Below are 14,766 nucleotides of genomic sequence, written 5' to 3'. Positions count from 1 at the left end.
TGGGCCTGATCTCTTCATGATGAAGGAAAGTACTTTTTTTCTCGTTCTTCTGGTTTTTAAGATGTAGCCTGATGTTTTAGAGGCAGCTGGTCTTGATTTTAACTCTTTTAACCGCAGCATTGCTTCACTCGCCGGGCTTACTGTTTATGAGTGACGACACGTAACATCATCGGTCGCTGCGGAGAAACGGATAACCCGTACTGGGTTCTGTTATCATACCTAGGCCTGTTTTTTGGCTGCCCGGGTCCTACGTAATATTCTGTCTTTCCACGTCTGGGTGGTGCGACGGGCATGGAGAGAAAGAACTGGTTGCTCCTTGCCTCTCTCACCAAAAACAAAGCACAAACACATGGTCAAACAAAAAAAGTATACAATAAAACAAATATACAAATTATATACCCAGTGCTTTAATTTCAGTAATGTCTACTGACATTACTGTTCAGGAGTAATATGGGCTAATAAGACATCTAATAAAGTTAGATGTAAAATAACACTGCATAGTTGATCATAGATAGATTAAAGCTTATAAAATCCAAAATTATTCATTCAAGAGCTGTGACTGATTTTCTCTTTGCCTTTTGTTGTTTGATTCACATTAATGGAGCAATCGTCAGCAGGTTTATTAGACTGCTGCCTCTTTAAGACCAAATGCAGATCTAATCATTATTACGCATCATACTTTCTCCCAACTATTTACGCCCATTTAAGACATAAGCTGTATTTAAGTGAATAAACTGTTTAAGTGAATCTCCAAGACGGCCATTTTGACACATTTGATCGTTTAGATGCGCACACGAAGCCCAACATATACGTTGCTTGTCTCGTTGCGGTGTGTTTCGAAGCGCGCGCCGCATTTGGAACAGCGTCTATTGCGTCAATTTTGGTACTTTTAATAGCCTTTTATTATCAAACGCGTCCCGCAGTTTAGCAACAGTATAGACTACATTTTACAACAATCACCGATCGTGCAGATTCTGACGTTACGTTTGGGTTTTAGGGAGAAATGACAGCGCACTGCTGTGAAGGGAAGGAAGTTGCGCTAGACAGAATGCGGCTTTAGTTTTTAATGGTTATAGCTCAAATATCTTCTTTTTTATAATCATTGGAAGCCAAAATCTAAATCTAAAATAAAATTAGTTTAATATCAAAGATCTAAAGTGTAACCGTTTGAATGTTTAGTTCTGTCCTCATCGTCACTCATTAAAGGGACACCAGGCAACGTTTTCGTGTTCATTAATCATCTTCGTAAGTCGGTATATGGTTAAGTGACTCATTACAGGGCGAATGAAGACTCTCTCGCCCGCCCCTACTGCCTGTAGGAAGAATATCCCGCTTGCAAGTTCGGTGTATCCTACGTCCTTCAGTCTCACAAAGTCTCAGACATCGCGAGAAGCAGGATCAGTTTACGGCAAGCATCCCCAGCACAGAGGCAGGCTAACGAAACCCGGCTAGCGATTGTTGCAAACGTGTGTATAATGGCAGAGCCGGGGAAGAAGCAGCGAAAACCCTTGATGGAAGATGCAAAGAAAAGGAAAAAACACGAAAGCAGTAGTTCGCCTCGTTCATATCGTTTGTTCCTGGTAAAAATACTAGTATGCATGACAACACAATAAAAATAAAAAAACACTCGCCATCAGTTGGAAAGAAATATATTACTTTACTTACCTCGGTAGACATAACTGGTTTTGAAATAGCCGGTTCCTCTGCTCAGCTGGGTTGACAGCTGATCAGCTGGGTTGCTCGTGGCGAGGGGGAGGGACAACAGTTCGTTTTTACAACAGTGTGTTTGAAACAGGGGGGCAGGGATTTGTATTATTTTGAAGCTTCCACGGGCGCCGCCATTGGCTAGCGGAACCCCACCTGCAGTTAGCATCCCATTGACTCCCATTCATTTTGGCGTCACTTTGACAGCGAATAACTTCACATCTGAGGCGTTTAAAGACTCCATTTGTCCATTATTTATTTCTAAAGAAACACGAAAATGTATAAAAGGCTCCATTACCTTGTAGCTTACGTTATGGCCCTGTAGAAGCAGTTTTTGTAAAAGTAGGCTAACGATTGCGTCACAGCCACGCGACTCTCTGTCGCACAGTAGAGAATTACCGTATGGACAGAAGGAGAAGCTCGCGGGCAATCGGGAGGACGTCGAGGCAAAATGACAAAATAATTAATCAGAACACCTACAAAAAGTTTCTCCTGCTCCAAGATCATGGACAGCTCATACTCACGCTCTCCGTCTCTGCGAGTTTCGGAAGGTAATGATTCAGATTGATCTTGGCACAGCTACTAGAAGACAGACGGTTTGCTCACGTCACATCTACGTCGTCGAGCTCAGTTTGAGTCTGCGCAGTACGCTGGACCCCCAGGAAGTAAGAGTTTCTAATTGACTTCACTTTGTCTCCGTTGAATCCAATGGGGTCGCTGTGTCCATTTCTTTTACTGTCTATGGTTTGAAAGCATTTACTACCAGACACTAGGGGGAGCTAGGGGGAGCTTCGTAGAGAAAAAACACTCAGGCTTGCCTGGTGTCCCTTTAAGCAGGGCTGTTGTGTTGTGCGCGCCGTGGCTCCGCGTGAAAGATCGCGCTCTCTCTCTCTCACACACACACACACACAGGGACGTGCACAGACATTTTGAGGGGCAGGGGCTCAAGTGAAATAAAGGGCACTTCTCATAATTACGTATTTTTTTTTCTTTTTTTAAACAAAAAAGTATATATATTAACGCAACTCTGACTTCCTTTAAAAAAAATTAATTAAAAAAGTTAATTAATTTTATCTTCCTCAAACTCACGCAATTGTTTCATTTTCAAAAGATGTGTACAAAATAATCAGTTCACACAGAAACCATGGTCTCCTTAGTATTCACTAGGTTTATAGAGCAGCAAAGGAAACCATTCCACAATGTGCATGTTTTGAAAACATTTTCTATGCTACTAGTTTCAAGTATATATTTAGATATGTACACACACATACACAATAACTGATGGTGACTGACATGGACTTAGTTTCACATTTGAGGGAGGACTGTATCATCATCATCAAATAAAACCTTCAAAATCCACATTTAGATGGAGTTTGTTTTAAACCTACTACACTCTTAAAAATATTCTGTGGCTTAGTAAATATTACAGAAATATTTAACTTTATTAACTTAATAAAATCTCTGAAAATCTTACTTGATTGTTTGAATTAAACTTATCAAAATAATTGAGTAAAAATTCAATAAAAGCCAATGTCATGTATGTATTTGTGGTTGTATGGAATACTATTTTATAAAGGTTTAGAGGAAATAAAAAAAGTTGAATTACTCATAAATAAAAAGTTAATTTATAAATATTGTTATTTTTAATGTTTAATGTTAACTTATTTCTACTCAGTTTTATTTATTAATGTACCAGATGCAGTTACTCAGATTTACTACGTTCTTTAGAGTGTATCCTCCATCTGTTTGCATCTGTAGATTTCTTCTAAATTCACCAATTTAGATTTCTAAATTTCAGGGGGAAAGACTCTTGATGTAAGTCATTAACTGGGGACGATCTGTATGCAAATTAGGCGTCAACTAGTTAAAATGCGCACATTTGCATCTAATTGACAGGGTAATGCAGGTAAATAGGATAAACAAAATAACTAAAGCATATCACCTGTTGGTGATATATGCTTATTTTATTACTAACTTATTTTATTACATGGCTTGGTTGAATTCCGATGTAGAATGCAGTCTGTTATTTCTTGATAACAGACCGCTGTGTGGAGTATAACAGACCGCTGTGCGGAGTATAACAGACCGCTGTGCGGAGTATAACAGACCGTTGCCATGAAAAACAGAGCGTTGCTATGGACTCACAGGATTCTAACCGTAGAGAAGGAGCGTACTATTTTCTTTAGCGGAAGCAATACAATCGGGTTTAAATCTATAAACTCCCTTTTAAATCAATATTTTGTGTCAAATTAATTATTTATTTGGTAGGTAGCTATGTAATAAGCGGGATAATGTATAGCGATTATCCCTTACACATTAGCTAGTCTAGTAGCTCATGAGGCATGCATGCTAGCAAAACACAGGTTATTTGTCTTTGGCTAATCAGCAGTAAATTCGAGCCTCGACCAGTGCGAATTTCGAGGCACTGGTAGTTTAATCTTTTGTTCATCGCCAGCGCCACTCACCTCAGCACAAGCCAAGAAAAACACTGCTGGGAGGGGCTGCTGCTGCCTGCAGGTGTGTGTGTGCGTGTGTGTGTGTGTGTGTATGATGTGTGCCGATGTGCCCAGAGACGCAGGGGGGAGAGAGAGAGAGAGAGAGAGAGAGAGAGAGAGAGAGAGAGGGAGCGCTTCAGAACTCCTGTTGATGTCAGGAAATGTGCAGCCAAACCCAGGCCCAGACATCCCTACAGGTTTTAACACCCCAGCAGATTTTAAAGAAAGGTCTGGTCTTGGTTTCTTTCATTTGAATATACGCAGTCTTGTTCCTAAAATGTTTTTGTAACCTTGGCCAGATCTGTGCCTTGCCACAATTCTGTCTCTGAGCTCTTCAGGCAGTTCATTTGACCTCATGATTCTCATTTGCTCTGACATGCACTGTGAGCTGTAAGGTCTTATATTGACAGGTGTGTGGCTTTCCTAATCAAGTCCAATCAGTATAATCAAACACAGCTGGACTCAAATGAAGGTGTAGAACCATCTCAAGGATGATCAGAAGAAATGGACAGCACCTGAGTTAAATATATGAGTGTCACAGCAAAGGGTCTGAATACTTAGGACCATGTGATATTTCAGTTTTTCTTTTTTAATAAATGTGCAAAAATGTCAACAATTCTGTGTTTTTCTGTCAATATGGAGTGCTGTGTGTACAATAATGAGGAAAAAAAAAATTTACTTAAATGATTTTAGCAAATGGCTGCAATATAACAAAGAGTGAAAAATGTAAGGGGGTCTGAATACTTTCCGTACCCATGGTTGTACTGCTGCCTGTCTTGGCCAGGACACTCTTGAAAAAGAGGTTTTTTTTTTTTTTTTTTTTTTTTTTTCTATGAGTATCTTCCTGGTTAAATAAAGAAAAAAAAGAAAAGAAAAAACACCAATTACTCTTTCGTTACGAACTCTTACGAACAACTTACGTTCTTCTCACGTTCAGGAGATATTCGCATGTTTTCTTTTTTTCATAAGGCTATGCCCTTCCTGTTTTAAGAGTAATCTTCTGGAGTAGATTCAGACAGATAACTCCTGTACTGAATGTTAAATAAGTTAATAATGATAATAAGACGGCTCCATGGATTTGAACTTAACAAGCCTAAACAGACAGTGAATGAGAGAGAAAGAGATCGACTGAGTGCATGCGATTACCTTCATCTGTCTTTGAGGTCAAGTCATATATATTTGTGAAAAGGTTGCCGTGTTCAAGTGAGGCGAAATCTTTGTCGTATCATCCTTTTAAATATAAGGGTATTCCCAAAGAATGGCGTCAGCGCTGATCAATGCATTGGATCATTGCCATTGATCTCTATTAAGTGAAGCTTCAGCTGCAGCGTTACCCATGCAACGCATTGCTGGTCCGCTGAGCCTTGAAAAGTGGAGCTCAAAGTTAACATAATTAACAGCTTGTTTCATTCCATCTATCTTTGAATGAATCAGCTTTTTTGAACGTGTTCGTTAAATGACTCGCTCAAAGATAGTCCCTTGCCGCAACTTAGTACCGTAACAATGTTACTGCACTGACTGACAGCCTGTCTAGAATGGGCAGATATGAGTAGTGCTGCTGATACTGGTGGAATATCAGCAGAAAGCCTCTCGCCCAGTCAGATTCGAGGATCGGAACTAACTGTTTTACATATAACAATAGCCCAACAACCTTATTGTCAGATTTATGTGGACCCTTATTTTGACATTCCCTTCTGTTTACTTCACTTCCTGTTTCAACGCTCTGTTTAGTTTTGGTTACATTTTTTACTGAACTTGTCCTCGTTTTCATGCCTGCTGATCACATCGCAACACTTATTTATATAACAATAAATATAAAATATAGCTGCGAGCAGCGATTACGGGCCCAAGCCGGTGGCACCGCAACCCCGGTGCCTTTAGTTACCTAAAGGCACCGGGGTGGCGGTACCGCCGGCTTTGGCCCTCCATCGCTGCTCGCAGCTATAATGATGCTGAAAACAGTTTTCAGCATCATTACTCCAGCTATATTTATATATATATATATATATATATACATACATACATACACACACATACATATATATGTGTATATATATATATATATATATATATATATATATATATTATTGTTCAAAAGTTTGGGGTCAGTAAGATTTTTAATGTTTTTAGGAGAAGTCTCTTCTGCTCACCAAGGCTGCATTTATTGATTAAAAATACAAACAAAAACAGTAATATTGTGAAATATTATTCCAATTTAAAACAGCTGTTTTCAATTTTAAAATATTTTACATAGTAATTCATTTCTCTGATCAAAGTTGAGTTTTCAGCATCATTACTCCAGTCTTCAGTGTCACATGATCCTTCAGAAATCATACTAATATGATGATTGATGCTCAATAAATATTCATTATTATTTTCAATGTTGAAAACAGTTGTGTACAGATTTATTTTTTTTCAAAATGCTTTGATGAATGTAAAGTTCAAAAGAACAGCATATATTTCAAATATATATATTTTTAACATTATAAATGTCTTTACTGTAACTGTTGATCAGTTTAACTCATCCTTCATAAATAAAAGTACTGATTTATTTTATTTCTTTCCCCCAAAAATAAAATTTTAATTATTACTAACCACAAACTTTTGAGCGGTAGTGTTTAACGTTACAAAAGCTTTAGATTTCAGATAAATGCTGTTCTTTTGAACTTTCTATTCATCAAAGACTGTACACAACTGTTTTCGACATTTAAAATAATAATGAATGTTTCTTGAGTATCAATCATCATATTAGAATAATTTCTGAAGGATCATGTGACAGTGACGACTGGAGTAATGATGCTGAAAACTCAGCTTTGATCACAGGAATAAATAACAGTTTAAAATATATTAAAATAGAAAGCAGCTGTTTTAAATTGGAATACTATTTTACAATATTACTGTTTTTGTTTGTATTTTTAATCAAATAAATGCAGCCTTGGTGAGCAGAAGAAACTTCTCTGTTATGTGCGCGCCACAGACTGCACGCACGTCCGCTTAGAGTTCCGCCTTTTGCCTTCCGTCAATATTACGTTATTAGAAAAATATTTTTTTAGAGAATCGATTTTTTGACATTTGTGAATCGATTCAGAATCGTCCACGTCCGCATCGCGATGCATCTAAGAATCAATTTTTTCTCCCACCCCTAGATTTCATACAACAGGTTAATAAACAGTTACAATTAAGTCACTTACATTTTAGATGCAATGTTGACTGTTTTTGTTCTGTTTCAGCAGCGAAAATAGTTAAACAAAGATCACGGCAGAACCATCACGCATCACGTGTTTTCTCATAACTGAACGATTCAGCATTTTTAACGAATCGGTTGACTCAAAGATTGAATGATCAATCCATAAACATCTGTCTTAATCATGATCGACTCATTCGAACGAATCGTTTGAACGAACGAATCAATGACTCGCTTATTAAGATGGATGCCTGGCGACACCTAATGGCGGTTTAGTGTTGTTTAAAAGCATCATTCTTTCCCACATGTGTGTGATTTGTGTGTGCAACATTATCATTATTTTTCTTTCACTATTATATTAGCGATTTTAAAAGCACCCACTCGTGTCACACGTCGATTAACCGGTGGGAAAATATCCTCAGACACATACCTAATAAATGTATATTTAAATACAATATTGGCCTACCTGGTAAAAAGTTTTATATACTATTTTGATGTCCTTTTGGACACAAGAGTGCAGTATAGCCCTATGTTTGCTTTTTTGTTGAACCAAATAGCACTAAATAGCCTGTTTTTAACTTTTTCATTCTTCTTGAATTGCAAAAACAGAATAAAATGGGTTTAGTTGTGATATTTGTATACTTTTATATAGAAATAAATGGTATATAATTACATTTTTAGAAGATTTTTACTTTAATCCCTCGCCATAGCAAAACCGTTTGAGATATTTATTATCCATTCACAATTTAGCATATTTAATGTAGTTTCATCATGTTGAAAAAGTTTGGTACGAATAAAATAAATAGTTTAAGAGGAGTGGCTAAAAATTCAGAGGCTGATTTTGCAAAAAAATTCACATTCAGACCAAAATATCTGACTTCCTGATGGCCAGAGCTATTGAATGTAAATTAGAAAGTTGTCCGGCTTGATGAGAACAATATACAAACTATTTTTTCTTTACTGTAGTTAAAAGTAACCCCCCCACTTTTGTCAAAAGCATGTTGAAAGTGACACACTTCCTGCTGCCAGTTGGTGGCGCTATAACTTTGACTCACAATAGCTACATCCATCTGATCGGCCTCTTACCACGAACACACTGCTGAAGTTTCATCAAGATCAGTTAATGTATGCAGAAGTTATTCCACTTCCGTGTTTCTCTTTTCTCGCCATAAATTCGATTCCTCGCCACAGCCAAACCGTTCGAGATATCAAAAATCCGTCCGCAATTTAGCATCCTCAAAGTCTTGACTACATGCCCACCGAGTTTTAAGGGGACACGGTGAATTTTCTAGGAGGAGTATTTCACATTCCACAGCAAGCGTTTTCCAAACAACCCATAATAGCCGACTTCCTGTTGGGCTGGCGTAAAACTTGACCGGGGTAAAGTTGTTCGGCCCGATGAGATCTATATGTGTACCGAGTTTCATATTAATTCATGCGAGCGTGTTTGATATATGGATCAAGTTTTAGAACCCCGTTCAAGGGGGCGCTGTTGAGCCCCCCTGCCACGCCCGGGTACCAGCTTCAGCCTGTCCCTGATGGCAGGGGGTTCTGACTTGTGTGCAAAGTTTCAAGAGTTTTTGAGCACGTTAAGGACCCCAAAAGCCCCTGAAACCTTGATTAACAATATAAAAGCAATAGTCAAATTCCCCCCTCCCCTCTCACACACAGAGACACAGAGAGAGGGAGAGAAAATTCTTCAGAAAATCCACATTCAAACCAAAATATCTCTCTTCCTGTTGGTCAGAGGTAGTTAATGTCAATTAGAAAGTTGTCCGTCTTGATGAGAACAATACACATACCAAGTTTTGTTGCTGTTGATAAAACTAACCCCCCCACTTATGACTAAAGGTGGCGCTACTGAGCCCCTCACCACGCCCGTTTCTGAAACTTTGCACATGTCTACTAGGTAATAAATGTAATGTGTCTGTCGAGTTTCATGCAATTTCAAGCATGCTAAGAGTCTCAAAAGCATCAAAAAAGAATATTGATGTTTGATGCGTTGCCATGGCAACAGTATTAAAGATATCAAAAATCCTTTCACAGGTCTACATCTGCCGTGTGTTTACATTATACACATAAAGTTTGAAGCAAATCGGGTAAAAATAAGAGGGTGATTTCAAAGCATTTTGAAAGTGAGACACTTCCTGCTGCCAGTTGGTGGCGCTATAACTTTGACTCACAATAGTCACATCCATGTGATCGGCCTCTTACAATGAACACACTGCTGAAGTTTAATCAAGATCAGTTAATGTATGCAGAAGTTATAACACACTTCCTGTTTCCATTATTCGCCATAAATTCGTTTCCTCGCCACAGCCAAACCGTTCAAGATATCAAAAATCCCCTGGCAATTTTTCATCCTCAATGTCTTGACTTCATGCTGACCGAGTTTGGAGCCGATTGGATGAATTCCCTAGGAGGAGTACATTAAATTCCACAGCATGCGTTTCCAAACAACCCATAATAGCCGACTTCCTGTTGGGCTGGCGTAAAACTTAGAGCACGAAAGTTGTTCGGCCCGATGAGATCCATATGTGTACCGAGTTTCATATTATTACATGCAAGCGTGTCTGATTTATGGACAAGTGTTCGGATCCCGTTCCAGGGGGCGCTGTCGAGCCCCCCTGCCACGCCCGGGTACCAGCTTCAGCCCGGCCCTGATGGCCGCGCGTTCTGACCCGTGTGCAAAGTTTCAAGAGTTTTCGAGCATGTTAAGGACCCCAAAAGTGCCCGAGAAGTAGAAAAAAATAATAATAATAATAACAAATAATCCTACCGAAAACAATAGGGCCTTCGCCCTTTCAGGGCTTGGGCCCTAATAAATGGCGATAATACCACATATTGTGGCTATTGAGCCACTCACAATTATCGCAAGGGAAATTCCTTCACTGCGACAGCCCTATTTTTGACTGAAACTTTCCTTAACAAGCCTTTATCTGACCGAGTTCTTCTGTTCTATAAATCACTCATACATCTTTTGACAGTTCGATAATCTCTATTCAGTTTTCGCAAAGTATTAGTTGGTTTCATGCCTTTTGCAAGACTTGCGTTTCATTTTCAGAAAGATCTTTCTTCCTCCCCATATTGCTTGAGATCTGTGACTTGCTTAATGATGTGGAACAACCTCTTTAAGTAGGTTTTCCATTTACCTAAGTGTCTGGAAAACTACTGAACAAACCTGTCTGGGAGTGATACCAGTTATCTACAAAGACATGAGAAATAAAACAAACACTTTCTTAAAAAAAAAAAAAAAAATGTTTATTGTACTGAAACCCTACTGATATGTCACTTGCATAATAATTTGGATCACAGTGTATACAAATCTACAAACATAATAATTGACCACTGATTTCTATGGTTTTATTGTATATTGGTGTGTGGGTCAGTGGGTCACGCATGCTCTTATGTGACGTACAGTATGTATCGTGTCAAGTTATCATGTGACTCAACACTGATTCCAGGTCAGTCCACGACTGCATCCAATGGGGAGGTCGCCATCCAGGTGGACCTGATCTCACACCCCGGTACTGGAGAGCACAAAGTCAGCGTCAAAGGTAACACACACACACACGTCTGCTTCACTATCTTTGTGGGGACTCTCCATAGACTTAATGGTTTTTATACTGTACAAACTGTATATTCTATCTCCTTACACTGACCCTACCCCTAAACCTACCCATCACAGAAAACTTTCTGCATTTTTACATTTTCAAAAATATATAATTTAGTATGTTTATTAAACCATTTCCCTCATGGAGGTGATCTCAGGTTTTACTATCCTTGTGGGGACATTTGGTTCCCACAATGTAATATAAACCAAACACACACACACACACACACACACACAGCGATTAATTCATGATTAAGAAACTCTGAGGTCTAAATGAATCGAATTGGCATGTTTCTCTTTGCCTCTCTGACTTTATATTCATTTAATTAGCGTTTGGATTGTGAGATTAATTTGCTGCTGCTCAATTAATGACCCGCAACCACAACGTAATAAAACAGACTAGCTAACTAGCCTGTTGCATAAAAAAAAGAAAAAAAAAATTACAACAAAAGAAATGCATAAAAACAAAAACACTTTTCTAATCAAAACAACACTAGTGAAATTGTGTTATTGTGAATTTAATGTATGAATTTGAGACACATCACAAATCAGACATTATAATATTCATAATTATTCTCCATGATTTATTGTATACATTACATTAATTAAACTATAGTTTATTAATCTGTAGGCTGTTTACTGTTGCCAAGCAACTTTGCACATTAATATTAAATTAAATTATCAATCATGTGGCCTGATGGGTCTATTTTCCCTATCATTTCTTGTCTGCAATTTTGCAAAAGCTTCAAACATGCCTCATCTGATTTTAGAGTCATAATGATGTTAAATAATACAGCATCTAATTTACAGAGCAGGTCTGGAAGTTCCATGTTGGATTTCTCTTTGCAATCTTAGAGTCTAGACGACCCACTCTGGTAGTCGAGTTCAGGTTTAGTTACATAGTTCTAGAGATGGATAAGGAATTCTAGTAAAACACATCAGAGAGTTTAAAGCAACAGAAGCAGATAGTCTTTTCTTCCCTATTGTGACGTATATCTGAAACGGCTTCTGGAACGAGAACAAATGTAAGGCGGGACTTGATTTTGTACATGGGGAATTGATTGGATGGTTGTGGTTTGCTATTGGTGGATCTCCTGTGAGTGACAGGTTGTCAAAAGGGAGGGGAAGTTATTTTGAATAGAGATTACAATTCACGTGAATTTAAAAAATAATTATGTCCACAGATGTGTCATTTATAATAAATACTACAATATTCCATAAAAAAAAAAAGAATTGTCCATTTTGATTTTATGGTGACTTCAATGTCTGTCTTACCAGTGTAATGTTTGATGATCTAACTCGAGACCATCCGCTTCTTCTCTGCAGTTGTGGGTGTGAACAATATCAACTGGCTGACCAATGCCATGTTTCGCCCCTTCGTGGAGATCAACGCCATCGGCCCACACCTGGCTGACAAGAAACGCAAGTTTAGCACCAAAACCAAGAATAACAACTGGTCTCCAAAATTCAATGAAACATTCCAGTAGTGAGTATTCATTTAATACAGGATTGGAACCTTTCCATAGTTTATACTCATAACAGTTGGTGTTTACAAAAATATATAAAAAGTATGATGTTTATGGAGACAGAACCATGGCAATATCATGATTTTTATTTATTTTTATGTAGCAAAATATAGTACACTAAATGCTGCCCATGTTCAGTATCACATACACTACTGTTCCAAAGTTTGGGGTCGGTAAGATTTTTAAAATGTTTTATTAAAGAAGTCTCTTATGCTCATCAATGATGAATTTATTTGATCAAAATTAAAGCAAAAAACAGTCATTATTACAGTAATATTATTATAATTTAAAATAAATGTTTTTTATTTGAATATATTTTTGTTATGAATTGGAAGACTCAGTAGGATCCAATTGCAGTTTTTAATGAAGGAACGTCCAACAGGCAGGGGTCAGAGAACAGCAAACAGGGAAATCAGAGATCAACACAGAGAGAGTAGTCAGGTAACAGGCAGAAGATCGGGGCAGGCAGCAAGAGACAATAATCCAAAGGCAATCCAAGTCAAGACAGGCAGCAAGCAGGCAGAAGTGAAATAACAATCCGAGGTCGGCAACTAGATCAGTAGGATAGGGTAAACGCTCAGAAATTACAGGCCGTGGCAATGCAATACTTCGCAGTGATCTTCTGTTTGAGTGTGGTTTATATGGAGTGTCTGAATGAGATGCAGGTGAGTGCGCAATCAGTCCCAGGTATGAAGCATTATGGGAATTGTAGTTTTGTGAAGTGATCAGTCTGGTGTGGAGTGCCCTCTGGACTCTCAGAGGCACTCCAGCTGGTGATCGTTACAATTTTAAAATGTAATTTATTTCTGTGATGTAAAGCTGGATTTTCAGCATCATTACTCCAGTCTTCAGTGTCACGATTCTTCAGAAATCATTCTAATAATATTAGATTAATGGCATAAATTATGCTGATTTTGCTGCTCAAGAAACATTTCTTATTATTCAAGGGAGGTCTTAACGGTGTTCTACACAATAGGGTCGAATGACAGGCTGGCATCAAAGATGACTCGATTTAAATTTTTATTTGTAACTTAAGGAAACTTAAGGAAACACTATCAACAGGGAAAGCTATAGAGCCAGCATTACACAGTTGTTGGGGAGAGCCAAGGGGCTTGACTTAAAGGTAGGGTAGGCAGCTTTTTTCTAAAAAAACTTTTTCCAAAATTTGTTTAAACTGTCTTTATATACCAATACATAATTCAAATGTAAGTACTCTGAAAAAGAGAGTATAAAAATCGAGTGTCTGTAGTCCACTCAGGACTGCAGTTAACACAGCTACTTATTTCCATTCGGAACGAATGAAATTATTGGCTAGGTGACTGTCACTCTCCTTCGCTACCATGGCTACCACCCCTGCTGCTACAGGAGCTGCCTACATGCGCGCACCCTTTGTCTCCGGAGTGTAGTCCTCATCAGAGCCAACAGTGCTTTCATCGTGGAAGCTCTTACATGCAAAACACCGTATATGTTATGAATCTTACACGAAATTCACCTTCATCACAGTGTAACTGATGGTAATGGGAAAACGTGTATCAATGCAACCTGTTTTTAGCTTTGCCTTATGTTACTAGCTCGTTACCGAATCAAACTCAATATATTTTAAACTTTACCAGTATCGATATGCTAGCTTGATAGTGAGTACTAACAGCCATGTTAGTTGTTTATATTCATAATGATAAAGTTAGGTATTTTATTACATGTGATTCTGACATGATGTCACTACATGCACTGCGCTCCTCTCCGCTTGGCGCTGGCAAACGTGTCCTCCAGCTGAGCGGTCGGCATCGCGCGTTCATGTGTTTTGGGGGCGTGGCTTTGGAAGGAGCCCAGAAGGGAGGGGGTGGGAGTGAATGGAAATAAGTAGGTGTGTTTATTGCAGTCCTAAGAGGACTAGAGACACTCGATTTGTATACTCTCTTTTTCAGAGTGCTTACATTTTAATTATGTATTGGTATATAAAGACAGTTTAAACAAATTTGGGGAAAAGTTTTTTAGAAAAAAAGCTGCCTACCCTACCTTTAAGTTTTAGAACTATTTTCAATTTTTTTTATAGACATCCATGTCTTAATCTCAGAAACTCAGTTGGAAAGATTAGAAACGTCCACATATTGAGCATAAATGCTCTCAATAAATCATTTGTAACTAAAGTGGCTAGGTTTCACAAACCACTGCTAATTTTAACTGAAAAGCAAGCACACAGTATGTGGGATTTGGTATGGCAGAAAGCACGCTCCCTTTATAATC

General features: G+C 38.3%; 1 protein-coding gene across 1 annotated transcript in view; it reads left to right on the top strand.

Moving 5' to 3' along the window:
- unc13c (unc-13 homolog C (C. elegans)) overlaps nt 1-14,766 on the top strand; it is a 404,470-nt gene that overhangs the window by 372,707 nt on the left and 16,997 nt on the right. Inside the window, exons 31-32 of the mRNA XM_084408974.1 lie at nt 10,848-10,940; nt 12,323-12,482. Of these exons, the coding sequence (XP_084265100.1) occupies nt 10,848-10,940; nt 12,323-12,482 (253 nt within the window). The remainder of the gene's footprint in view (nt 1-10,847; nt 10,941-12,322; nt 12,483-14,766) is intronic.

This window comes from Rutilus rutilus, assembly GCF_951802725.1.
Source record: "Rutilus rutilus genome assembly, chromosome: 5".
Lineage (NCBI taxonomy): Eukaryota > Metazoa > Chordata > Actinopteri > Cypriniformes > Leuciscidae > Rutilus > Rutilus rutilus.
Note: the sequence above shows the minus strand (reverse complement) of the source record. Positions and strands in the feature narration are given on the sequence as shown.